A 23,948-nucleotide genomic window follows, 5' to 3' on the forward strand; every position below is an offset into this window, starting at 1 on the left:
TTAGAGTCACTAAAACAAAATACATTATCTTCTTGGATATTAAATAATTTCCTTAAATATTTAACTATTCTTGCGGCAATAATGGCTCCCATAAGTTCTAAACGAGGCAAGGCTAATTTTTTAAGTGGGGATACACGGCTCTTTGAAAGAACAAAAGACGTACAGCAAGAATCAGGATCACGAAAATATGCAACAGCTCCATATCCCTTGAGGCTGGCAAAAAGACAAAAAGCTCTATTTTATCGAAATTTACACATTCATCATTTAATATGTATTTTCTAGGAATACACAAGTTGAGAATAACTTCAATTTCAAAGTACCAAGTTTTAAATTTTTCACTCAAATAGCTGGGCAAAATTGTGTCCCAGTCAATACCCAATTCCCATAACTCTTGTAATAAGAATTTTATTCTGATAACAAAAGGTGCAATGAAGCCAACTGGGTCATAAATTTTTGCCACAATCTGTAATACCTTTCGCTTCGTAACGTGTTTCCAGTCAACTGGTTGTAAAAGTTCTTGTACATCTAATTTCAGTGTGTTCTCATCCAAATCCCAAATTATTCCCAGCACCATTAACGTTTTCTTATCCAAATTATCTTCCTTATTAATTAAACCAATATCTTGCCAATGATTTTTTAAAGATACGGAATTTGATTCAAATTTTCTCAAGTTCATACCAGCGTCTTGAAGAATTTTAACTGCATCAGTTGACAATGAGAAAACTTCTTCAACGGAGTCTGCTCCATGGATAAGGTCATCAACATATAAGGACTTATTTAACATGTCAACAGCTTTACTATATTTCTTTTCATAACCCTTAATATGATGTTTGATAGTGGCGGACAAAATAAACGGACTTGTTGTCATTCCAAACGGAACTCGGCACATTCGAAAAACCTTAAAGCCTAAACTATTGTCACTATCGTCGTAAGAATGATCAAACCACAAGAACTTTAAAAAATTTCTATCTTCACTATCAATTTGAATTTGGTGAAAAGCCTTCTCTATGTCTGCACAAAATGCAACTTTATGTACGCTAAATTTTAAAATTATATCCAACAGGTTAGGATTTAAATTAGGGCCTGATATCAAACATTCATTTAACGATTTAGCTCCTTCAGACCTAGAGGAGGCATCATAAACTATTCTTATTCTTGTTGTTACTTTTCCTTCACGTATAACGGGCTTATGAGGCATATAATAACAGTTAGGTTCATTTTCAACAAACTTACATTGTTCAACAATCTCTCTCTCAACTTGTTCTCCAATTATATTATCATATTCATTATATAGGAAATCATTTCCCTTTAATTTATACTTTAGTTCTAGAAATCGTTGTTTAGCAACGAAAATATTATCAGCGAGTTGTGATTTATTGTCCTTCCAAAAGAGTTTTGTTTCGTACCTGCCGTTATTAAATTTTAAACTGTCGTTAAAATGCTTAATAGTATCCAAATCAGTTTCCGAAATTTCCTTCCTTCTTCCTCTTCACTTAAGTTTCCGAAAATGTTTTGTTTTCATTTTCAATTCCTATCAAATCCAATTTCCAAAATGACTGCAAATCAAATGTGTTTCCTTCAACGGTAGATAAAAACAACGCATTAATTCGAGTATTATTATTTTTTACTTTACCCATCACTGTGTATCCAAATATCGTCGGTACTATAAACAAGCATCATTTATCATTGAATTACTTCCTGTTTGTATATACCAGAAATGCTCCGCGCCAAGCAGAATATTTATGTTCTCATTAACGGGACTTGTATCCGAAAGTTCCAAACCCTTTTTAGTCATAAATTCTTTAATGTTTTGACATGTTGATGGTGCCTGTAATTCTATTGATGATATTAATTCTATCGCGATAGCAACAAGGCAACGATCATCGTTTTTATTTTTTATTTTTAGACTATATACATCAAATTCTTGCGAGTTACCTCACTGATTTCCAAACGAATAAATTGTTAGAGATTCTTTTCTAACGACTTGCAATTCTAAATCGCGCGCTAACTTGTGGGTGATGAAGTTTCGTTCACTACCTGAATCAATTAATAATCTTACGATTCTCGATTTATTTTTGCTTTGAGCAATAACAGAACATGTCTGTAAAAGCACACTATTTTCAGGTTTTAGAGTGTTACAGTGGAAAGTAGATACTAAAGTTTTATTTTGCGTATCTGCGGATTTAACATCTTCCATTTCTTTCGATTTCAAACGGCAGGAAAGTTTATTATGATTTTTATCGTTACAATTTTCGCATAGTTGTATTTTTGACCGACTATTCGATGACAAATGTGATTTTAGAAGGCATCTGTAACAGCGACCTTCACGTTTTAATTTGTTTCGTTTTTGTTCGTCGGAAAATTTCAAACATCCGGCAGATGTATGTTCGTTTGATTTGCAGAATATGCAAAACATTTTTACCGATGTGTTAAAAGCAGAAGCTTGTGATTTGACTTTATAATTTTTGAACCCTTGTTTAGGATTAACCCCTGTGTATTTATTACCTTTTGAGCTAATAATCAAAATATTTGCTTCTCGGCATTCAGTTTCGATTTTAATGAACTCTATTAATTCACTTACTTCTATATTTTGGTTAGATGTTCTTTCTCTATGGAATTCAAGAGCTAAATCTTCAGGTAACAATTTAAGAACTATTGGGTTCAATAACTGTCCGTATGAACCGCTAGTAACATCTAAAGTACTTAAATTTCTAACGCAGATTTGTAACTGATCATAGAGCTTTCTTAACTCAAAATCATTTGAAGAACTTTTAACTGGTCCTAACTGTAACAACATCTGCATGAATTTTGATATAATAACATCTTTACGACCAAACCTTTCTTCTAAACTTTTAATGCCTAGATCATAATTTTCTTCAGACAAAGCATAACCAGAAACACAATTATATGCTGAACCAGATAATAAACTTTTAAAATATGTAAACTTATCTATTTTAGATAAACTTGGATTAGAATGAATAGCATTATCATACGAATTAAAGAATTCGAGCCATTTACTGGGATCACCAGCAAATTTTTCAATATTTAATTTAGGTAACTTTACTGAAGCACTACTTGTAACAACATTATTACCATTCAGAGTACTACTAATACCATTACTAGTTGTAATTATACTTCTTTCAACAACTTCATTACTGTTAATTTTCTTTACTTTACTAACAATATTAGCTTTAAACGTTATAATTTTTTCATCATACTCTTCACATACAAGTAGTTCGTTATCATATTCTTTTTCATCAATTATGAGAGCATCGATCTTTGAGTCAAGACTTTTAAGTTTCTCATGGTATTCAATTAACAATTCATATGATGAATTTAGATCTTCTAAATGTTCTTTACTTAATTCTTCCGATAATAATTTCAAGTTTATTTAAGTGTAGTAACTTTACTACGTACAATAGCACGTTTCTTTTTCTCTTTTGCTAAATCATCCATTATGTTTCGTTTTCAAAGATCGATACTAAGAACAAATAAATCAAAATTCTTACCTTTCAAAAGGTAATTCCCCTTTTCGCGGGTTTCAGACACCAAAAAATGTGTATGGTGTCCCTTGATGAGTCATAATTTCTCAAGTTGATTTCGTTTTCAGGAAACAGGTTGGGAGAGCATTAGAATTTCAAATCAAAACTTCAAGATTTCACAGAACATAGAAATAACATTTACTAACGATAAACTTAATGAATGCGGTTAGGAAGGAAAGCCTCCTAACCGCAGATGCCCCTTCAAGAACTGGTATACACTGGTGTGCAAAAATTAAGGACGAAGTCGAAAAATTAGCATATCAGCTGAACGAAGAGGCAGAGCGGACAGAAAGACCAATCAGGAGATTAAGTAAGGTGATGTACGGTAGCACATGCGCAGGTATGCAGGTAGACGTAATGGGAGAGTGTCTGAGTAGTATAAAGCATGTTGTCGGTGTAAGATCAGTATTTCTGGCAAAGAGATTGCACGCGTATAGCAGTTAAAATCACACCGAGTTGCTGCCTCAGCGAGAAATGGCGAATAATCAATCTGTTAGACAACATCTGGATGCTTTTACCCGAGGTCGAATCATTGGGAAGTTGGAGGAAGGCCGCAGTATGACAAGTGTGGCTGCAGAGTTCGGAATTGCTCACAGCATCGTTTCACGACTTTGGAGACAATTTCAAACTACAGGAACAGCTATCCGGGGGTTTAGTAGTGGTCGTCCACGAGAAACCACACCCGCAGATGACCGGTATATTGCCTTACAGGCCAGAAGAAACAGGCGGAGACAGCGGGAGAAATCGCTAGACACACGACACAAGCGACTGGACGACCGATATCGCGTTTTACCGTGGCCAGAAGATTGCACGGTGGTGGTGTGTTTGCACGACGCCCTGTACGGTTTGTACCTCTAACGCCTGCCCATCGGAGAAGGCGTTCTCTGTGGTGCCGGGAGCACCGGAATTGGAGAGACAATGAATGGGGACGAGTACTCTTTACAGATGAGAGCAGATTCAGTCTGAGTAGCGATTCTCATCGCATACTCATCTGGAGAGAGCGGGGAAGCCGCAATCATTCCTTGAACATCATTGAAAGGGACAGGTATGAAGGTGGCGGTGTTCTCGTTTGGGGAGGCATCATGCTTGGTAGTCGTACAGACCTTCACATCTGCGAAGCAGGTTCAGTCAACGGGACCCGTTATTGTAACGAGATTCTTCTTCCATATGTGCGTCTTTTTAGAGGCGCTATGGGTCCGCAGTTCCTTTTCATGGACGACAATGCACCATGTCATCGCACAGTAGCTGCCGAACAGCTCTTAGAGAGTGAGGATATTGAACGTATGGATTGGCCGGGACGATCTCTGGATCTCAATCCCATCGAGCATGTATGGGATTTTCTAGGCAGACGCTTGGCAGCTCGTACCTTACCACCAGTAACGATTCCGGAGCTTCGACTGGCGCTGCAAGACGAATGGGCAGCAATGCCTCAACAACTCATTAACACCCTCATTCTCAGCATGGGCAGACGCTGTGAAACCTGCCTAGCAGTCGAGGGAGATCATATTCCCTATTAAAAACCGAATGTTTCTTGCTGGACACCCATCACAGGGATGTTTCGGCCTTCAGTCGCATTGCGCTCCATGCTACTTTTTCAATAAAGCTTCTTTTTATCCCTCTGATTTCTCTTTTAGTAAGTGTTGCTTACATTACTCATGTCCTTACATATTGGGGATCTTACGGTATTAAATGTGTTGATTTGGAAAGCTTTTGTACAAAGTTATATTGAAAAAACCGTCTCGTCCTTAATTTTTGCACACCAGTGTAAGTATATGACAGCAGATAAATTTTTTAGTTCCGAAAGTGCTAGAAGTAATCAACTTGGTTGTGCACATTCACACATATCTGTGACTTCCCACAGAAAAGAGCACCTCCAAGCATTTTGGAACTAATGTAACCAAATAACGGGAGAATGAAAACTGTCATTTGTACAGATCCTTTATGTTTGTTCTCAGCTTCCAGATCAGCCTCGAATTCAGGTGGAATTATTTCCCTTCCCCACATTCTGCTTGACAGATAAAATTGTATCGGTGAGGCATTATAGTCAGAAAGTCTTGGACTCTTCTTTATTTTCATAACTACAAATTTCCTTTAAAATATCCTTCTTACTCTGATACTATTTCAAACATTCTGTCTATTCTTGTTAGTGACGCTTAAACTGTTTTAACTTTTTTTCATTAAAGTGCTGGAAAAAGAATGGTCTTTTGTTGCTAACCTTTGCGTTATACTGTACATTCAGGGCTTAAATTCAGCCGAAGCCCCGAGTAAGAAGAGGTCGGGAATTTTATTTTATTATTTTACCGTTTACCAATAATTTTATTCATTTATTAAACTTTTATTTAACCCTTCATATTTTGGAATTTTAATTATAATTATTAATTATCTTAATATTTTATTTATTTATTTTGCTTGCCTTTTCTAACAACCTTATATATGGTTAGGGGTCTTCTAATTTTAGAAATTAAGCCCTAGTTTACACGCTTGATTACTCCTGAAAGTTTTCTTGGTGATTATCATCAGGAATAGGAATTACAAAATTTCAAATTTCGAAAATTGCATTGAACCTTCATAGAACTTCATTATAATTTCAGACGCAGCGGTAACTAATGCAGTCTAATAAGGTCTGAAGGTCTATACAACTATAGGATCCTATAAACTTAAATACACCTGGTGGTTTAGGTGTAAACAATGTGTTGTGAATATTTCTGTATATAAAATAAATCCTGTTTCATAGGAGCTGAGGCTCAGATTATTGTGGAGGTAGCAATAATAATAATTGAATCCACTGGATATAGGTGGAACTTAATTTTACTTCATCGTGGGTTAATACTAAAACACAAAAGTTGCTTTTCTAAAACAGAATCTGAATTAAAATTCATGGAAGCTTTTAACATATCTTCTCCCAAAAAAATCTTCCTGTTTTGTTTAAGGATACAAATTTCAAACATTCATTTACATTAAAAACACCTTTTTTAGAACGATTTCAAGACCGTTTAATAATATTTAAAAATGTAGAGTACCTTTTTAAATGTTCGATCTAATAGACTATTTTCTGAAACTATAAGTCTGCATTGTGATTTCCATGATAGATGGGCTTTTCGTAAAATTTTTCCCCGCTGGTATTGATTCGTATTCCTCTTCCACTGTTTTCCAGAATCCATCAATTGGGGTTTTCTTGCGCTTAGAAAGAGCTGTTTCCAAGAGACCAAAGGCGTAACAGGTCAATCATCAGGTGACTACTCAGGAATACGTTGAAACGGTATATATCCAATACCTACGTATATCAGTCTTCCTTTTTTAAAGGAATGCAATATATTTTAGATGTATTGTTTTATTGCTTTGCCTTAATGAAGATTCACTCGTTGAAAGTCATTGAAATAAAACAAAAGGGATTTCAAATATCGTTCGTAAAACTTTCTCTTGATACTACGCTGAGTTGATTTTAATATTTTTTCCCACTCTTCTTATTTTTAATTTCCCATTGTAAGAGGATTCTGGAACAATCACAAAGCCCTTGCTGAAACGTTCTGTGTATTAACGGAATTAGATTTGTATACTTTTCCCCTTCGTTTTCGACATGGAGGTAGGAAGTAAGATGGAGTGGCCCTAAACAGGTTTCTCCCGTACCCTGCTCTGAAGCACTGGCGATCCGTACACCAAAACATTGGGTCATTTACCATTAAGTTCAACGGGTTTTGACGCGATCGGATGTAAATATTTTGTAATTACGTCGTAAATATGCATATAAATGTATATATTTTCTTTTTCTACAATACTTCAGAGTTCTAAGTATATGAAAAGAATGCATTTTTAAACAACATTTCATTCTGAACGGAATTAAATGATATACATTTTACAGAACAGTTTGCTCAGAATGGTTTAATTTGAATGAAATATTTTCACAAGTTTTCGCTAATTATATTAGAAAGAAATTTTAAGATAATTCGATTTTATTCGGTTAAATATTAAAACAATTAAGATCAAAGTTTATTGTATTATTAATATTAAAATTATGCATTATTTATTTTCTATTTATAGAGCTTCTTCCTAAAATATTTACTTAAATATGACATGATTTTTTGGCTTCTGAGGCATCTTTTAAATCGAAAAATATAAGTCAATTTATAATTAATGCTCTATTCGGTTCATTTTAAATTAGAGAATTATTAGAAATTAGCGAAATACTTTAAATAGTACTTAACTTTATCTGAACATTTCTGAAAGGGAATAAAATAAGGATTTTATTTTTAATTAACCCAAATAAGTAAAACGTGTAAGCCCAAAGTGTTTATTTTTCAGATATATAAAATTAAAACGATGAGTTTAAAATGAGCAGCAGTAAAGCCTCTCCTCTAAAAAATTTTAAAAGGTACATGTTACAATAATATATGGATGTGAAAAAAATAATTATTTTATTTAAAACATTTTGGCATTTGGCACATAAAGTAAATTAGCGAATACTCTATCAAGGGTATCGAAAGACGTTTTTAAAGGTACCATAAGGTATTTTTCATTCTTTAAGCATAACATTTTTGTTAAAATCTATATTTTTGTAGTTCAACAGCTTTGAATTTTATAAAACAAATTCATAATCAAAATCGCTGTTGTTAGTTATCGAAAAATAACCAAGATGTGATTTTTATGTAAATGTTACTAAACTATAAAAATCCATCACACTATGAATGTTTCATGCGAAAATGTCCCTTTTTCGATTTGTATGGAACTGTCGTGTGTCGAAATACTATTAGAACACTGTCAAGCGAACTTCTGAATGTAAACAAAGAACACCCCATCTAGTGACCGAAGCTTCGAAGCAGTGCTTCACTTCTAGTGCCGGTTGGCCACTCCTTCCTTTCTTACTTCCATGGTTTTCGATAATAAATAGACCTTCATTTAGATAAGGCCATGTTTCATCACGGGTTACAATGTATTTCCTGCCATATATCTTCTCGTCCGAAACACTAAAACACACACCGCCTTCTTTTTCCAATGGCTCCAAAATTTCATTATAGTCCCATCCATAATAAAATTTATAACAACCGACTTTGGAGTCTCCTGAACGTGCTTCCAGTCGACTTCCTCACTAGCAGGCGGCAATGAATACCGTCATTTATTGTGGCAGCTAGAGATGTTGAGTCAGAAACTCACAGAAAAGGATCACGAATTTTCTCAAAAGGCGTCTTGTTGCAATGCGAGTACGCCAACAAAACGCTAGCATCATTTAGTAAAGTCTATTACAGCGTTTCCACTGAAAAGTATTGAAATCATCCATTTTACAGCCAAAATTCTTGCACTCAACAATTTTCATCTTTTTGCATTTGGGAGGTAGGCATTTTCCAGCCGAAACGGGCGTTCAGTAAGCTGCCAAGACGTGGTTTCACGGACCTGGCGCTGATTCCTTCTACGGATACATTGCATCAGTGTACCGTTGAAACAAATATTTCGGCAAGTATGATGTTTGTTTCGAATGGTAATGTATACCAGTGACTTACTACTGCGTGCATCCATATATCTGTCTGTAGAATAAAGTTTGTGTGTAATGTGACTTGTCTTATTTTTTATTGCTTTCGTATTTGTTTATTTTTTTAAAATTTATTTTTATTTATTTAGTTGTAGAAACATTAGGTTTTTTTTTTAAAGCAGGAAAGATGAAAAAGTGAGCAATGCCCTCTCCAGGACTCGAACCATGGGCCTCTCGAATATACGCCGAGCATGCTGATCATTACACCACGAAGGAATGCTTAAAAGGCGGGAGAAATACCTCATATACTCCCCCTTTTAAAGGGCGACTGGGGATTAGGTGAGCCATTCGCCAAATCCTGGTGTTGGAGAATCATCGTCCACCACCTTTTTTAGTTTGAGCGCCACTGTAGAGTAACTTAGAATTTTTCAATGTCAGGAAACTGAAGAAATGAGTAATGTCTTTCACGAGACTCAAATCATGGACCTCTCGAATACGCGTCGAGCAGGCTGACCATTACACCAAGAAGGCATGATAAGAAACCGGGAGAAATACCTTATATAGTAATTTTTTTTATAATAGTATATTTTAATTTATCAATTTATTTAGTATATTTTTATATCATACATGTAATTCTAAATAATAAGTTATCGGAACTATTAAAAGAACTCTAGAAAACCGTAGATGCAAGTTGTTTAACCCTTCTGCGGTTTGGCAACAAATTTTGCCATCAATACTGTGACACTGTCCACTAGTGGCGAATAGATAAGATCGCCGTGCTTCCAGGTTCGTAATGGATTTGAATGCACATCCAACTGATGAGAGCTTGATAAGATTTATTTTTCTAAAAGAAACATTTTACGATTTTGGAACTTTAAACAAAGGTACTCATACAGCTCTTCTCAGCATGAAAGAGCACAATTAGTGGTTACCACGTCAAACTATTCAGAACGCTAAACACAACGCAATGAAAAGCTCACCTCAAGAACGAAGCGCGCACGGAGATCTCTCAATACTCCGAACTCAAATCTGAACTAAAACCTGAGGCCTGATGCTATCTCCTGTCTAAGGTAGCTTTCCCTCTGCCACCGAAAAATTTTCAGTACCTTCAATTTCTCGAAATTGTTGGAAGGCATACACAGTTACAATTATATAGGGTCCGATGTGGTTACAGTTTCATAGTGATAGAACCAGTTATAGTTACATAGGAATCGTGCACAAATGTGAAATCGTTCCCGATTTTGGCGACTTTTCTCAATTTATTGCCAAATTTGGCAACAAAATTTAGTTGCAAAAACCATTACTAGCTTGGTGCATCATTTATCTCAATGCTAAATGGACCTGCCCCTGTAACCTTATTTTTCCAGCGGAGCTTCGCATTTTGAGGCATTTCATATTGCGTACTAATATTAGTAAAGGAGGTACTAAGATTTTACATATAATTTCATGTGAACTAAATTTCACAGTAGAAAATTTTCCTAAATGTAAGTATAGGGACTGGAGGAACGTATAAGAAGTTAGACTTGGTAATATTTAAAAAACTGATATCTTCAGATTTAAAAATAACAAAACATCGCGTCATCTAAATTATATACAAAGCTAAAATCACATGTCTGCGACCAACGGTTGCAAAAATAAAGGCTGAGTAAGGATTTTAGTGAGACATAGCATATATAAGTATAACGTAAACCTCGAAGCAGAAAAGTCGCATCTAATGAACTCCGAAATAAAAATAAATTGCGATAAATTCATTGGGAAATTCTGAATACTGTTGTTGCCTTCGTTAGCATCCATTGGCAGAAAGAAATATTGACAACTCGCAACTCTTTTCGTTTTGAACTTTTTATGCTAAAATCCATGATTCAGTATAACTACAGATTAAACGAAGGTAATAAAGCTTTTAATATATGAACGAGTTAAAAAAAATATTTCGTTGTTGAGTGTGTACATACAATACAGAGATTAAGATGATATCGCAGAGGCAAATTTTAGATTTAATTTCCAAAGCCTTGCATCTGGATGCATTTATTCTAAGAGCAGTGCGGCAGGTAGAGGGGGGTAGGAAGGGACGATCCGACCCTGGGCGGTATTTTTCATACGAAATATAATTGAATAGGGGTTGGTCATATTGATTGCTGGAGCAGAAAGAAGAATTATGTTTTATTGAATTAATTATTTATAATTTCGTTTTGGGATTTTGTGTCGATTCACTATAAACGGCTAAGGACTTTTGAAATTGTTGCCAACAAATATTATCGCCCTGTATTATATTTAAAAGAATTAAATAATGAAGAATCTGCATAAATGTATGTATGTTTCTTGCACTGCGATAAAAATACGGTCATCTGGAAGCCCAAATTTGGAATTTGTTTTATTATCGATTTCATATTTTGTAATACTTTAACAAATTTTTGATTAACAAACTCAACGATTTCAAAGTGAGCAATGGAAACACTGTAAGAATATATAAATATATATATATGTGTGTGTGTAATGTACCAGCTTTTGTCCGGAATAGATTGGTGAAGAATCATAGATGTAGTCGTAGCTTAAATTATCAGACGATAAGTTTAAACAACAGGATCCATTTATTATTGGTCAGGAGAAATAGCAGTTACAAAAATCATAATTCCGGAGTAAATAAAAAAGAATTACTAATAACTTTTTGTATGAAGTTTACTGCATCGTTACATTAAAGAAAAAGACCCCGATATTCCTTTTCGAGTCCTTTTATAGCCTCTGGAAAGGCGGAGCTTCAAAGAAATGACGTCAGCCATTCCAGTTCGCTTTAAATATCTCCAGAACATTCTATAATTATACGTGTAGAAAAGGCGGGAAAAACAACTTGACTACGGGGCTGTGGATTTAATTCCACGTACTTTCAAATAAGAGACCGTCACCATTAAAAAATGAAAAGAACATACAGTTAGAATTTTAAGTGTATTCTTGACTATGGAATTTTATTATTACAAAATATGTATCCATCGCGCGAGACTGTGTATCGGAAATTCTAAAGATATGCATTTTTTAAAATTGTTAGTCCGAAGGCTCAATTTGCCCTGAAGGAATATTAATTTCGTTTTGGCATTTTGCGTTGGTTCACTATACATGTCTGTTCACTTTTCAAATTATTGGCATCAAATATTATCTCCCTGTGTTATATTTAAAGAAATTAAAAAATGAAGAATCTGCATAAATGTGTGTATGTTTCTCGCATTGCAATAAACCAATGGTATCTAGAGCCATAAATTTTGAATCATGTAATCTTCTACCGAATATTGTCATCTGGGAGCCCAAATTTGGAATTTATTTTATTATGGATTTCATATTTTGTAACCCTTTAATAATTTTTTTATTAACAAACTCAACGATTTTAAAGCGAGCAATGACAACATCGTACGGTAGGGGGGCGTGGAATTATCTCTATAGCGCGCGAGACTGTGCAGCGGAAATCCTTAAAATATGCTGTTTTAAATATTTTGCGATATTGCTGTTGGATTGAATTTTATGGTTTAAGTGCGAAGAGCATAGTTAGTAAATAAAGATAGCACGCAAAATGTTAAAAAAGACGCCTCTTTGGGCGTAATGTAAAATCTGAAATCTTTTAGATTTTTTATTAATTGTTTATTTTAGTATTTTTTTTAAGCAAAAAGGAGCGTTAGCTCAGAAGGAATATTAGCCTTGAAACGGCGTTTTGGGTCGAATCACTATAAATGGTTGTATCACTTTTCAAATTGTTGCCACCAAATTATCGCTCTGTATTATATTTAAAGAAATGAAACAATGAATAATCTGCATGAAAGTATGTATGTTTCTCGCATTATGAAACAACAACGATACTTAGAGCCATCAAATTCTGAATAACACGGTCCTCTACCCGAAAGCCCGAACCTGGAAGCCCGAATCTTGAATTTCGAATTATCTATTTCATGTTTTGTAAAGTTTAACGAATTTTTGATTAAGAAAATCAACACTTTCTAACCGAGCAGTGGCAGCACACTGTACGGAATAAAATCTTTTATCTGCAACGCGCGAGATTGTCTATCGGAAGTTTAAAGATGTGCTGTTTTTAAATACTTTTAGCCAAAGTGGAATTAGCGCAAATGCTCTTGAAACTTGTATGTATGTGTAAATGGGGGAAAGGGGGGAACTCTTTAAGCTTAATATAAAATCTACGAGCTTTCGTATTTTTTAAAAATTAAATAATTAAATAAATAAATAAATAAATAAAATAAAATAAAAAATAAATGAGCATTAGTTATTTTTGACTTTGGTCACTACGAAGGCTAGAAATAGTGGTCATTTTATGATAGAAGCACCTTATAAGGTCGGCCACCGTTACCTCTCATGACGGGACAGACAAGATGAATCCATGCCTTCTCCGGAATTGGAACCCGAAAGCTTTGGTACCGCAGTCAGAATCACAGAATCACTTTTCTGTCAGGGCAGCTTCTCATTCAAAGTGAAATTATATAATTCCAGACTTACAATTGCATAAAAAATAAATTTGGTATAAATGAGCTAGTTTAGCATTAAGTAATGAGAGCTGTATCAAAAACGCTTATTAATTTTCTTTAAAATGAGTTAAAACTTAATAATAGTAAAATTTTAAATAATTTCAGATTTAATGATTAATCGACAGTTTTAACTATTAAACTATATAGTGACACCAAATTAATATCCGACTATTTTTCAGTCATTATAATTAGAATAGAAAACTAATAATAAATTCCATATTAGTCCAAAGAGCATTAGCCCAGAAGTACTATTAATTTCCTTTTGGCATTTTGAGTTGAAAACTAAATGTTGGTTCACTTTTCAAACTGTTGCCACCAAATATTACAGACCTGTATTATGTTTAAAGAAATTAAATAATAAAGAAACTGCATATATGTATGTATGTTTCTCGCACTGTGACAGAACAACGGTACCTAGAGTCATCAAATTTTGAATAACGTACGTTTCCACCCGATTATGGGCATCTGGAAGCCCAAATTTGGAATTTGTTTTATCATCTATTTCGTATTTTGTAAAACTTTAACGAATTTTTGATTAACAAACTCAACGATTTCAAAACGAGCAATCGCAACATTGAACGAGGGAAAAAAGAAAAAAAAAGTATCTCCAGCGCGCGAGATTGTGTATCGGAAACTCTTAAGATATGTTCATTTTAAAATTATTTTGAGATATTGTTGTTGAACTGAATTTTATGGTTTAAGTGCGAAGAACACGATATTTAATAAATAAAGGTAACTCGCAAAATGTTAAAAAAACGCCTCTTTGGGCGTAAAGTAAAATCTTACAGTTTTCAGATTTTTTTTTTTTCAAAATTAATTTTGAAACGTATATAAAACATCGAGGAATAATTATCGGTGTCTGCAAAACTGAAATTTTAACAAGGTTAAATAATTCTGAAAGAGTTTTCTTTCACCACTATTCACTATTAATAAAAAAAATAAGCATTTAAGTTACCTCTGAAGCTAACTTTTAATTAACCTTGTAAGATTCATAAATTAGGTATAATTTAAAAAGAATAATTGGAGTAATTTTAATAGATAATTAATCTTGAAATGCTTTGAGCCTTTTCTTCGCTTGGTCGCACGCTCCACTCATATTTGAACATAATCATACTAGAATGGCGACTTTCTTGCCGTTTTTGGCGATAAAAAATTGGCAAACATACAACTTCGCGAGCCGCGGAGTTGAAGTGAATATGACGCTTTAGTAGCGTTAGGAGAAGTAGATTAGTTGAGTCGTGTGTCTTGAGCATCCGTCCTAAAACAACAAATGTCCTATGCCTTTGTGTGTTTGTTTATAGCTGTACAAAATATTAGTTTCGGTATGTGTTGAAGTCATGCTTTACGAATGGCTACCGCTGACGAGGAATTTATAAAACAGCTTCGTGAAGTGTTTGATTTGTGCGATGAGTTGAAATGCGGCATTATTTCTGTGAATCAGCTGCGAGACATCGTCCGAAAACATTTCGGGGGAAGCGAAGAGGTAAGTTTTGTTTTATGTTTTTTAGTATACAAAACGAAGAGAGATGCAGCATTGAATCAAAGTAAAACATGTTCTTAAACATTGCCAGTATCTCGATTTATGATGATATTTTGCCGGCTGTGGTTAATGTTTATATTTCTCAGCGTTGTCACTTTTGACAAGTTTTGCGTTGCACAATTTTTATGCCTGAAATTTTATTTTCAGATCGCCGATGTGTGGCGATAATTTATTCGTTATGCATAATTGTAATTTTAAGTTACTAATAAGTATTATTTACTTCATATGAGTAATTTTATGGTGACTTTTTTTGACTTATCTAGCTTCTCATATTAGCTGAAAGCTTATGGTAAGAGGTTAGAAAAGAATTTTTAAGTTATTAAGACACTTAAATAAATTTTATTGTGTAGAAATGAGTTCAGGTTAGTACAATTTCAGTCAGTTCAAATATTAAGTAATTTAGAAATGTGTATTAAGCAAGTGAATTACAATAAAACATAATTTTCTTCTGGATCAGTTCTAAACTTGACATAAGATAAACAGTCTTGTGAAATTCCTGAAATAGATGCTTTCATTTTGTGCAGATGTAACAACATTTAATTTCAATATAAAAAATGTTGCAAATATTTTTGATTTTTTAAAATTCCTTATTAATGACTAAGTAAAGAAATAATACATAACAAATTTTAAATAGTTAATCAAATTAAATTAACTGTAAAAAGTTTAGAAAATATATTAAAAATCAAAGCTACTAATTATTAAATACACATAAATCTAAAAATTAAGGATGAACATAAGATTGATTTAGCCAAATGTTTTCTGAAGGGGATAAATTGAGTAAACTCTATGTCCTTGAGATATATCTTGTGCGTATATATATATTTAATATCGTAGCATAATTTATGGGTTAATAAATGCAGTGAGCCTTCTAGTGGCCATCAACTTGTTAATAAGTGCCTTTGAAAATAACCAGTATTTCTCAAAAGACAAACAGGATGAGCAGTAAATTTCACATTCTAATACACAGAAGACTAAAACGACAAGGAACTGTCAGTAAGGACCTTAAAGAAGGTCCATCGTATTTATATAAAAATCTTAAATGAGAAAATTTGAAAAGTTTGTGTACCTGAATACATTTTTAGTTATCAGTGGTATGGATAGTTGAATATCTTCTTTATTGCAAATACAAGATGAATGGGTAAAATATCTTTTTTGTAACCTCAGTTGTCTTCCCTGAAAGCATCTCTCTCCTCCTTTTCAGCAGATAGAAGTGATTACCATAATTTAAATAATCCAAGCCTGTCCTTTTTAACACATATTATATTATCATTTGAGCTACATTCTCAGAAATGTAGTTAAAAAAAATGTTCTATGAAGAGAGCAAAATTTGTGGGTACTTTTGGATTATTGCACCTTCTATTTCAGCATCAGTGGAATTATCATGTTTTAAATTTCTTTTTTTCGAGTAACCCCTGCAACAGCAGCTAATCCTCCATGAGCCATACCAAAAATGTGTTTGTGAACACATGGACTTTGATGCTTTATATTTAACTCTCATTTCACTAAATGGTATAGGTAGGCTAGAAAATATACAAATATATATCTGCCATGTAGATTTTCTTTTTCTCAGAAATTCTTGTAAGATGCTGTTTTTAGTTATTTCTTATGAACAGAACAGTACCTATGAGGCATAAAGATCTTCAAACAAGTGTTTTTTGCCAATTCACAAAATTGCGAATGGGTTGGCTATCCTTCGTAGGAACGGGAATAGTCAGAAAATGCCAGCTTGTATTGTAGGAAGAGAGAGTATGATGACAATGCTCAGATTGGTCATCGTCAAAAGTGGGTTGACATTTTGAGGAAAGTTATACTGTTGTCTTAAGTGTCTAAGTTCTGTTATCATTGAAAGGTGTATTTGTTTCCTACCTATAGTTGTGTATAGTTAAAACATTCCTCCATGTTTGTTTTTATGGTATAGTGGTTAGCACAAGCAGCTTGCAATTACAATTATCTATAATTTGATTTCTGATGAAGGCACTATAGAGTTTGTAGAGTTTTACATTTGTAGCTCTGGAAAACTGTGTAGTTTCTACGAAGTTCTTAGCATGTTAAGTGCCATGTTAGTCACTTATTCTATACTTTCCATTCAGACCACATCAATCACCACTGATTGATGGTATACATACCATTCACACTGCTTTGATCACTGGTGACTGGCAATATACTTTTCATTCAGGCTGCATCAGTCACAGCTGACTGATGATATGCAATTTAAAAAATTATATTCTTCTGTCAATGCTACATGGATCTTCCTTCAGCTGCCAACATATTGGTGAAATTGGATATTTGAGGCTAAATGCAAAAGTAGACAAATGCAAAAATAACTAAATGCAAAAGTAGACAAAGCAAGGTTGGTGCTTAACATGTTAATAACTTTTATTAAGTTCTGAAAGGGTATACAGTGTATCGGTAACTTTTGATTTAGTGGGATAAACTGGGTCCATTGTTAACTCAGAAAAATATTTAATCTGAGGATAGTAGTGCACTTGAAAAAATACAGGAAAGCAGAATAACCCATAACATAACACAGAAATACCATTTAATTATTTATCTGTGTTTTCGAGCAATTTGATGTGGTTAATGACTTTATTTGATTTCATAAATTACGTCAGCATTTGTAACAAAAAGAATACACTGTAAATAATGGAAGAATTTGCTTACTATTAAAAGTTAAAGGAACTAAGGAATTATTAGAAATGAAGAAGGATTATTGATGATTCTTAATGATCATTTCTAATTAATAACTAATTTGAACTCTGAATTAATGATTATTATGAATGAAGAAATTAAGTTATAAATGACAGTATTTAGAAGAGAATTTGAAGGATCATTAAGTCCAGACTTGCATGAAAACACTGGTTTCGACTTTATTTGAACAGAATAAATCTGGCAGACGTCATCTGCTATCATTGCTTGATGAGTAAATTTTAAATTAATTTTTAAAAAGTAATCTTCCACAGTTGATTGTATTTTTATTTAAGAAGAGAAATGAAATATTTGTGTAATTTTTTTGTATTTTTTAATTTTATAGATATTTTTTGTTAATTTTTTTTTTTAATGCATAACTTTTTTTGAAGGTACTGGACTGTTAATCAACATTCTCTTCAAATTGTAATTTTAAGAAAAATGTTTCTTCAGTTTATTTCATAGCTTTAGATGTATCTGAACTCAGATACAGGAATATTTAGCATTATGTTAAATCAGTTAATAAAAGTTTATATATTTTAAATGAAGTATATTAGTAGTTTTTTTTTTTTTTTTTTTTTCTGAGAGAAATTTTAACTACCCAACCAGTATAGTGGTTAGTGACACTGATTGCCATACCAATGGATCCAAGTTCGAATCCCAGAAAAGGCATGGATATTTGTAAGCATACAGTATCTGTGCAGCAAGGGAGCTCTCAAAATATTCAGCGAGCCAAAAGGCGTCTTGAGAGGTTGATGGAAGGATAAGAGGCATGGGAGACCCTTGAACTGCTCTCTGGGATATTCTCCCTCAAAATTGATGCTTCCAACCACAAAGATTTAAAATTATTTCCCACAATTGTTAGACTTTTTGATCCAGAAACAGGAATTAAAACTAGAATATTAGATTTTGCGTCATTGCCGGGTGAAATTTTTTTTTTCCCAATGGCAGATTGTGAACAGTTACAGTTTTGTAACAGAGTCCATTAATCTATAGTGAGGTCAGATGTTGTGGTCTCTTTATTATGGAGGCACCTAATAGGTGGGCCACCATTGCCTCCTATGAAGGGACAGACAATTACAACCATACCTTCTCCAGGATTCAAACCCAGGCCCTTCCGGTATCACAGAGGCTCCTCTAACCACTATACCACCTGGGCTGCCAGGTGAAACTTCACAAATAATTTCTGATTCAATAAGTACTATTATAAAAAAAGAATAATTTGAACAATAAAATTATTACCTATTGTGTGGCAATAATTATATTGTTGACACTAATGCAAATATTGGTGGAAAAGCTAGACGAGGCATCAATAATGTTTTTATGAAACTTAATGAACATTTGAACCAAAAAATTATTTGAGTAGGTTCAGTGGATGTTGTAAATATTATTGCAAACATTTATTTGTATATATATATATACTGTGCATGTCGAAAGCTTGAAGGATTTCTGTGAAAGCACAGAAATCGAATATAAAAGAATTATTGGTTACAGCAAAACACGATGGCTAGCTCTAAAATATACAAACCATTAAAATCATACTTTTTATCACAAGATAAATGTGCAAGAATATTGTAGATGTTTTTTTGAAAAATGGCACATCACAAATTTGTCTTCAGTTCATCCACAAACAAGCTACATTATTTCATAATGCTGTGAAAATTATTGAAGGAGACAAAATTTCAATTACGGAACTATCAAATGAAATCAAAAATTTAAAAACAAAATTGCGGGAAAGAATTGATAACGAATACGTTCTTTTATTCATTCAAAAGGACATTGCTAGGTTGGAAGAACAAGGTGCCATATTAAATGACCTGATTTTCTGAAAGAAGTCAGAAATTTTTATGATACAGTCAAAAGTCGTTAATTCGGACTCGTCGGGACTTCGGCGATTCCGGATTATCGATTTTTCCGGATTATAGATCATCAGTTTAAATCTCGTAAGATGGCATGCAGAAATTCTAAAATTAAAAATATGAAACCGTAATTTATGAAATAAAGAACAATTATGATCTAAAGGGTATCAAAATTTGCAAAAAGAAAAAGCTTAATATTTATTTGTTTACTTTATTAAACATTTCTTTCAATGTAAGTTGTTTAAGTTTTGCTTCGTTTCATGTGATAATACTTTCTCTTTAATTCTATTAAACAGACATAATTTCTTGTTCAGTTACAAAGTTCCGCCGTTCAAGTCCTATAATTGCTGTGTCAAGAACACCGACTAATTTGTCAATCGAAATTTTTTTGTTTTCAATAACCTCTGTCACTTTTCTTCGCTATCGGAAGCGAATTATAATGACGAGGAACTTGTTTTAAATCATATCAAAGACGGAGCATATCGAGATGAAATACTACATTTGGTAAGGAATTATAAGCCAAATAAAATAAAAACATCTGCGCTGAAGATAAGGATAGTGCTGACAAATCAACTTCCATTTCATTAGGCGCCCGCCGCCGAGCAGCGTGAAATTGATAAACTGATTTCGGATTTCAAAACATACTTTCGCTTTAGATTCTTTACATATTAACAAATATCTATCGGAAATTCTATTTGATATAATCGAAAGTTTAAGCTTACTTTTATAAAATTGCTCTTACAGTCTGCAAAAAATAATAAGCCGGATGCAATTCGAAAATTAAGGAACAACGCAATCATCAACATTAACTGAAATAGATAATTAAATAATTTTAGCTTATACGTCCATTATACATAAAATGCGCACGCGAAAACGTATTCTGCACTTGCGCACACTCATATGCGCAGTCGTAAAAGGTCTTACGCGCACGCGTGAACGCCTCTGCGCATGTGTCAACGTGGCGCATGCGCAGAAAGTTTTTAGTTTTGATGTCCGGATTATAGATCATTCCGAATTATGGGTGTCCGAATTAACGACTTTTGACTGTAATTGCTTTGAATATCTTGAAAAACGGACAGTTCAATTCGAGGGTATTAAAAACTTTGATTGGGTGACATTAAAAAAGGAGATTTTATGGGAATATGTGGAAAAATCTTTTTAATATATTAGTAACCATTTTCGGAAAAATAATATTTGCGAAAATGATCTTTTTGATGAGGTGTCATTGGTAAAATGATACGGTACTTTTCCGTTTCACCAGTGCAAATCTCGCCAAGCAGACTTTGTTGGCGACAACATACAATATACACATAAAAAATTTTAACGAATGTTTGTTCTAAGAATTTTTTATTTTGAAGAAATAAACATTTTAATATGGCTTAAAATTTTGTAAAATGCCAATAAAGAAAGACAATAAATTCGTAAAAAGACATTAATTTAAAAATTTACAATGCTTTCATGGTTCAACAACCTGATTCGTTGGTTCGTATCTTGTGACCTCAAGTGATCTCATCTCACGTAAACTATGCTACAAAAATCTAATTCTTTTAGTAATTATCTAATTTCAAGTTAAATTTTAATTTGGAATACAAGTTTAAATGCAAGAATTATTTCAATTTGTACGAATAGCTTACTCAGAAATTATGTAAAACCGTAGTGCTTTACTTCGCTAGTGCATTCTCATTAGAATTGATGAATTTAACTCTTGATTTTGCCTTTTCTATATTTTTGTTTTAGGGTGAACGGTGTGATTGCATTCTAATTGACTTACTTACTGCGAATCGTCTTAGGGCATAAAATTTAACTCTTTTATAAAAATTTTATGTAATTGTATGCCAGTATTAAAAGAAACAATGAATCTGATAAGAAATGGTTGCAACTTGTTCTGAAGATGAGGCGTAAATTACCAGGGAAGATATTCTATTTGGCATCAGTTGTACCATTATTGACGACTTTATCGTTTGTGCCGGCAAAACGGAAAAGTACCAAAGATACGTTACTGATGAAAAAAATTAAATGTTGGTTGTCAGCAAATGTGGAAACAGGCAAAAAAAAAAAAAAAAAAAAAAGGAAGTTATTCCTTAATATTAAACAGAATAATATTCCCTGTGAAAATATTTTGAAAATTGTAGAATATGCACTTTCCCTTCCAGGAACAAATGCAGCAACAGAACGTGTTTTTTCTAGGATCAATAAAATATTGGCAATTGAAAAAACACAGTTGAACATTAAATCTTTAAAATCTGTATTAAGCCTAAAATATAATTTAACCAATTCTTGTGAGAAATTTCACAACATTTTAATAAATGATCGGAATCAATTGCAAAGTATTCACTCGGATAAAAAATATGACCCTGAAAGAAAATCATAATTTTTTTAATAAAGTATTAAATTAATTAAAAAACATAATATTCAAATTATTGTTTTTTACAAATATTTTTATAGTTACTAATAGTTAATTGCAAATATATTTTTGTATATTTATAAACAAGTATATGAATGTATATAATAAAATATATTTTTTTAATTATTGGTCTGCTTTTATAACTAAATTAAAATTCTTATTTCATTATATTTGTCCCGCTTTATCTCAATGAAAATGTGGTCACTTTACACAAAGGCTGCCCTAACTTCTACCTGTACCTGTGAGAGAATGTAAAATTTTTCTCAGTAACAATGTAAAATTCACAAATTTCACTTCTTCAAATTCTGCTTATTTACCTTTGCAGTCATAGAAATATAGTTCATGTTTTCCTTACCAATTTAATGATTGTTGTTTGGATAACAAGTTGATAATTTTCAGCAAAATTTCTTTTTGTTCCAGTTCTCACAAGCATTAAAAATAACAGAAATCAATTTGAATTAATTATCATTGTAACATATATATGTTACAGTTTTGGTGAAGATTAATTAATTCTTTTTCCATAGCTATGATTTATTCTTAATTGGTGTTATTTACAGTTAAATTTTAAAGAAAAAAGTATTATACTGTTAAATCATTTTGATTAAAACTGCATAATAAAAGTGAGATGGAAAAATCTATTCAAGATCTGTTTTCTTATAGGAACAAACTTCAGGATTATTCAGATTGTCTTTTGTTAATTTAAACTATGCAATGTTTCTCATTGAAGAAGTAGATCTTGATGATTTATGTCACGTGAATGCAAATTTGACACCAGAGGCAATGTAACAGTGTGGCCACATTGGTAGAAAAATTTTGAAGTTACTGGTGGCAGAAATTAAAAATGGTGGAGATTAACTGAATGGTGGAAAACCTAGGGTGAATAATAATAAATATAGAAGATAATATAAGTTATGTAGATATAAAAATTGTTGATTTTTTAAAAACAGGATATTTAAGTATTGCAAATAGAAATCATTAAGTTGTGACATTTTCCTATTTAAGGGCTTTTGTTTAAATTAATTTGGAAAAGTTGTATAAAATATGTTATCCACTTTGTCAGTGGTACACCAAAATGTCATTAACTGGATAAAGCTATTTAATACTGATAGTTTGTTGCTGTTTTGTTTCTGAGTGGGCTTAGTGTATGGAGCTTCCATAATTTTCCTCATGCATTATGTGTATATGGTCATTTTTCCATGTCTTTTGTTAAAACATCCCTTTTACATAAAGCAGACAGTTTATAAGTGCTTTGCAGTAATGAATAATTTAATCTGATCTATAACTGAATGAGGCATACCATTTATTTATGATGCAAATTAAATAATTTATTTTAACTTTTTTTCAGTTATTTCAAAACATATGGAATAATTTTGAAATTTACATCTTTTGTAAAATGTCTATTGATTGCTTTTAGTTATGTTAAATGTTAGATTGATTGCTGCCCTTTGATTTAAAAGTGTAGAAGTTGTTTTATTATTGTGTTGCTTCCATTGTATACAGAATGTTTTGTCTCTTTTTATATTTTGATATCAGAAGAATGAATGTCAAAGAGCAGTGATAGGTCTATCTTTATCATTTTAACCTTCTGAAGTATTGCTTTTTTTGTGTATTGTTAGTTTAGATTACACTTGGAAATTTTGAGATAATCAAATAATCAATACTTATGACCTTATCAGAATGATACATTACCTTCCTATTGCATATAAAATAATAGATTAAAAATTAAAAAAAAATTTCTAACAAAGTAGTTTCACTTCTGAACACCCAGTCTATGAATTCATATTTAGAAAGTTGTGTAATTAACGTACATTTATGCAGTAATGTTAATATCAAGATAATAAAGAAATAATATAAATGGCAAAAACCATAAAAGTTTAAAGACATCGCACTGACGCAAAATTTTATGGTATCAGGTTTTTTAATAGAAAGATTCTGTAGTG

At 32.6% G+C, this 23,948-nt stretch overlaps 1 protein-coding gene across 2 annotated transcripts in view; it reads left to right on the plus strand.

Annotated features, from left to right (window-relative positions):
- The first annotated feature begins 14,725 nt into the window (after positions 1–14,725).
- LOC118191855 (rab11 family-interacting protein 4A-like) overlaps positions 14,726–23,948 on the plus strand; it is a 207,380-nt gene continuing 198,157 nt past the window's right edge. Inside the window, exon 1 of one of the 2 annotated variants that reach the window (XM_085821012.1) lies at positions 14,726–15,003. In XM_085821012.1, the coding sequence (XP_085677138.1) occupies positions 14,869–15,003 (135 nt within the window). In that variant the 5' untranslated portion in view covers positions 14,726–14,868. The remainder of the gene's footprint in view (positions 15,004–23,948) is intronic. The other variant, XM_085821013.1, reaches the window with a different exon arrangement.

The sequence above is a fragment of the Stegodyphus dumicola genome, chromosome 7, assembly GCF_044657685.1.
Source record: "Stegodyphus dumicola isolate Sdum_Otavi_A_Nest chromosome 7, ASM4465768v1".
Lineage (NCBI taxonomy): Eukaryota > Metazoa > Arthropoda > Arachnida > Araneae > Eresidae > Stegodyphus > Stegodyphus dumicola.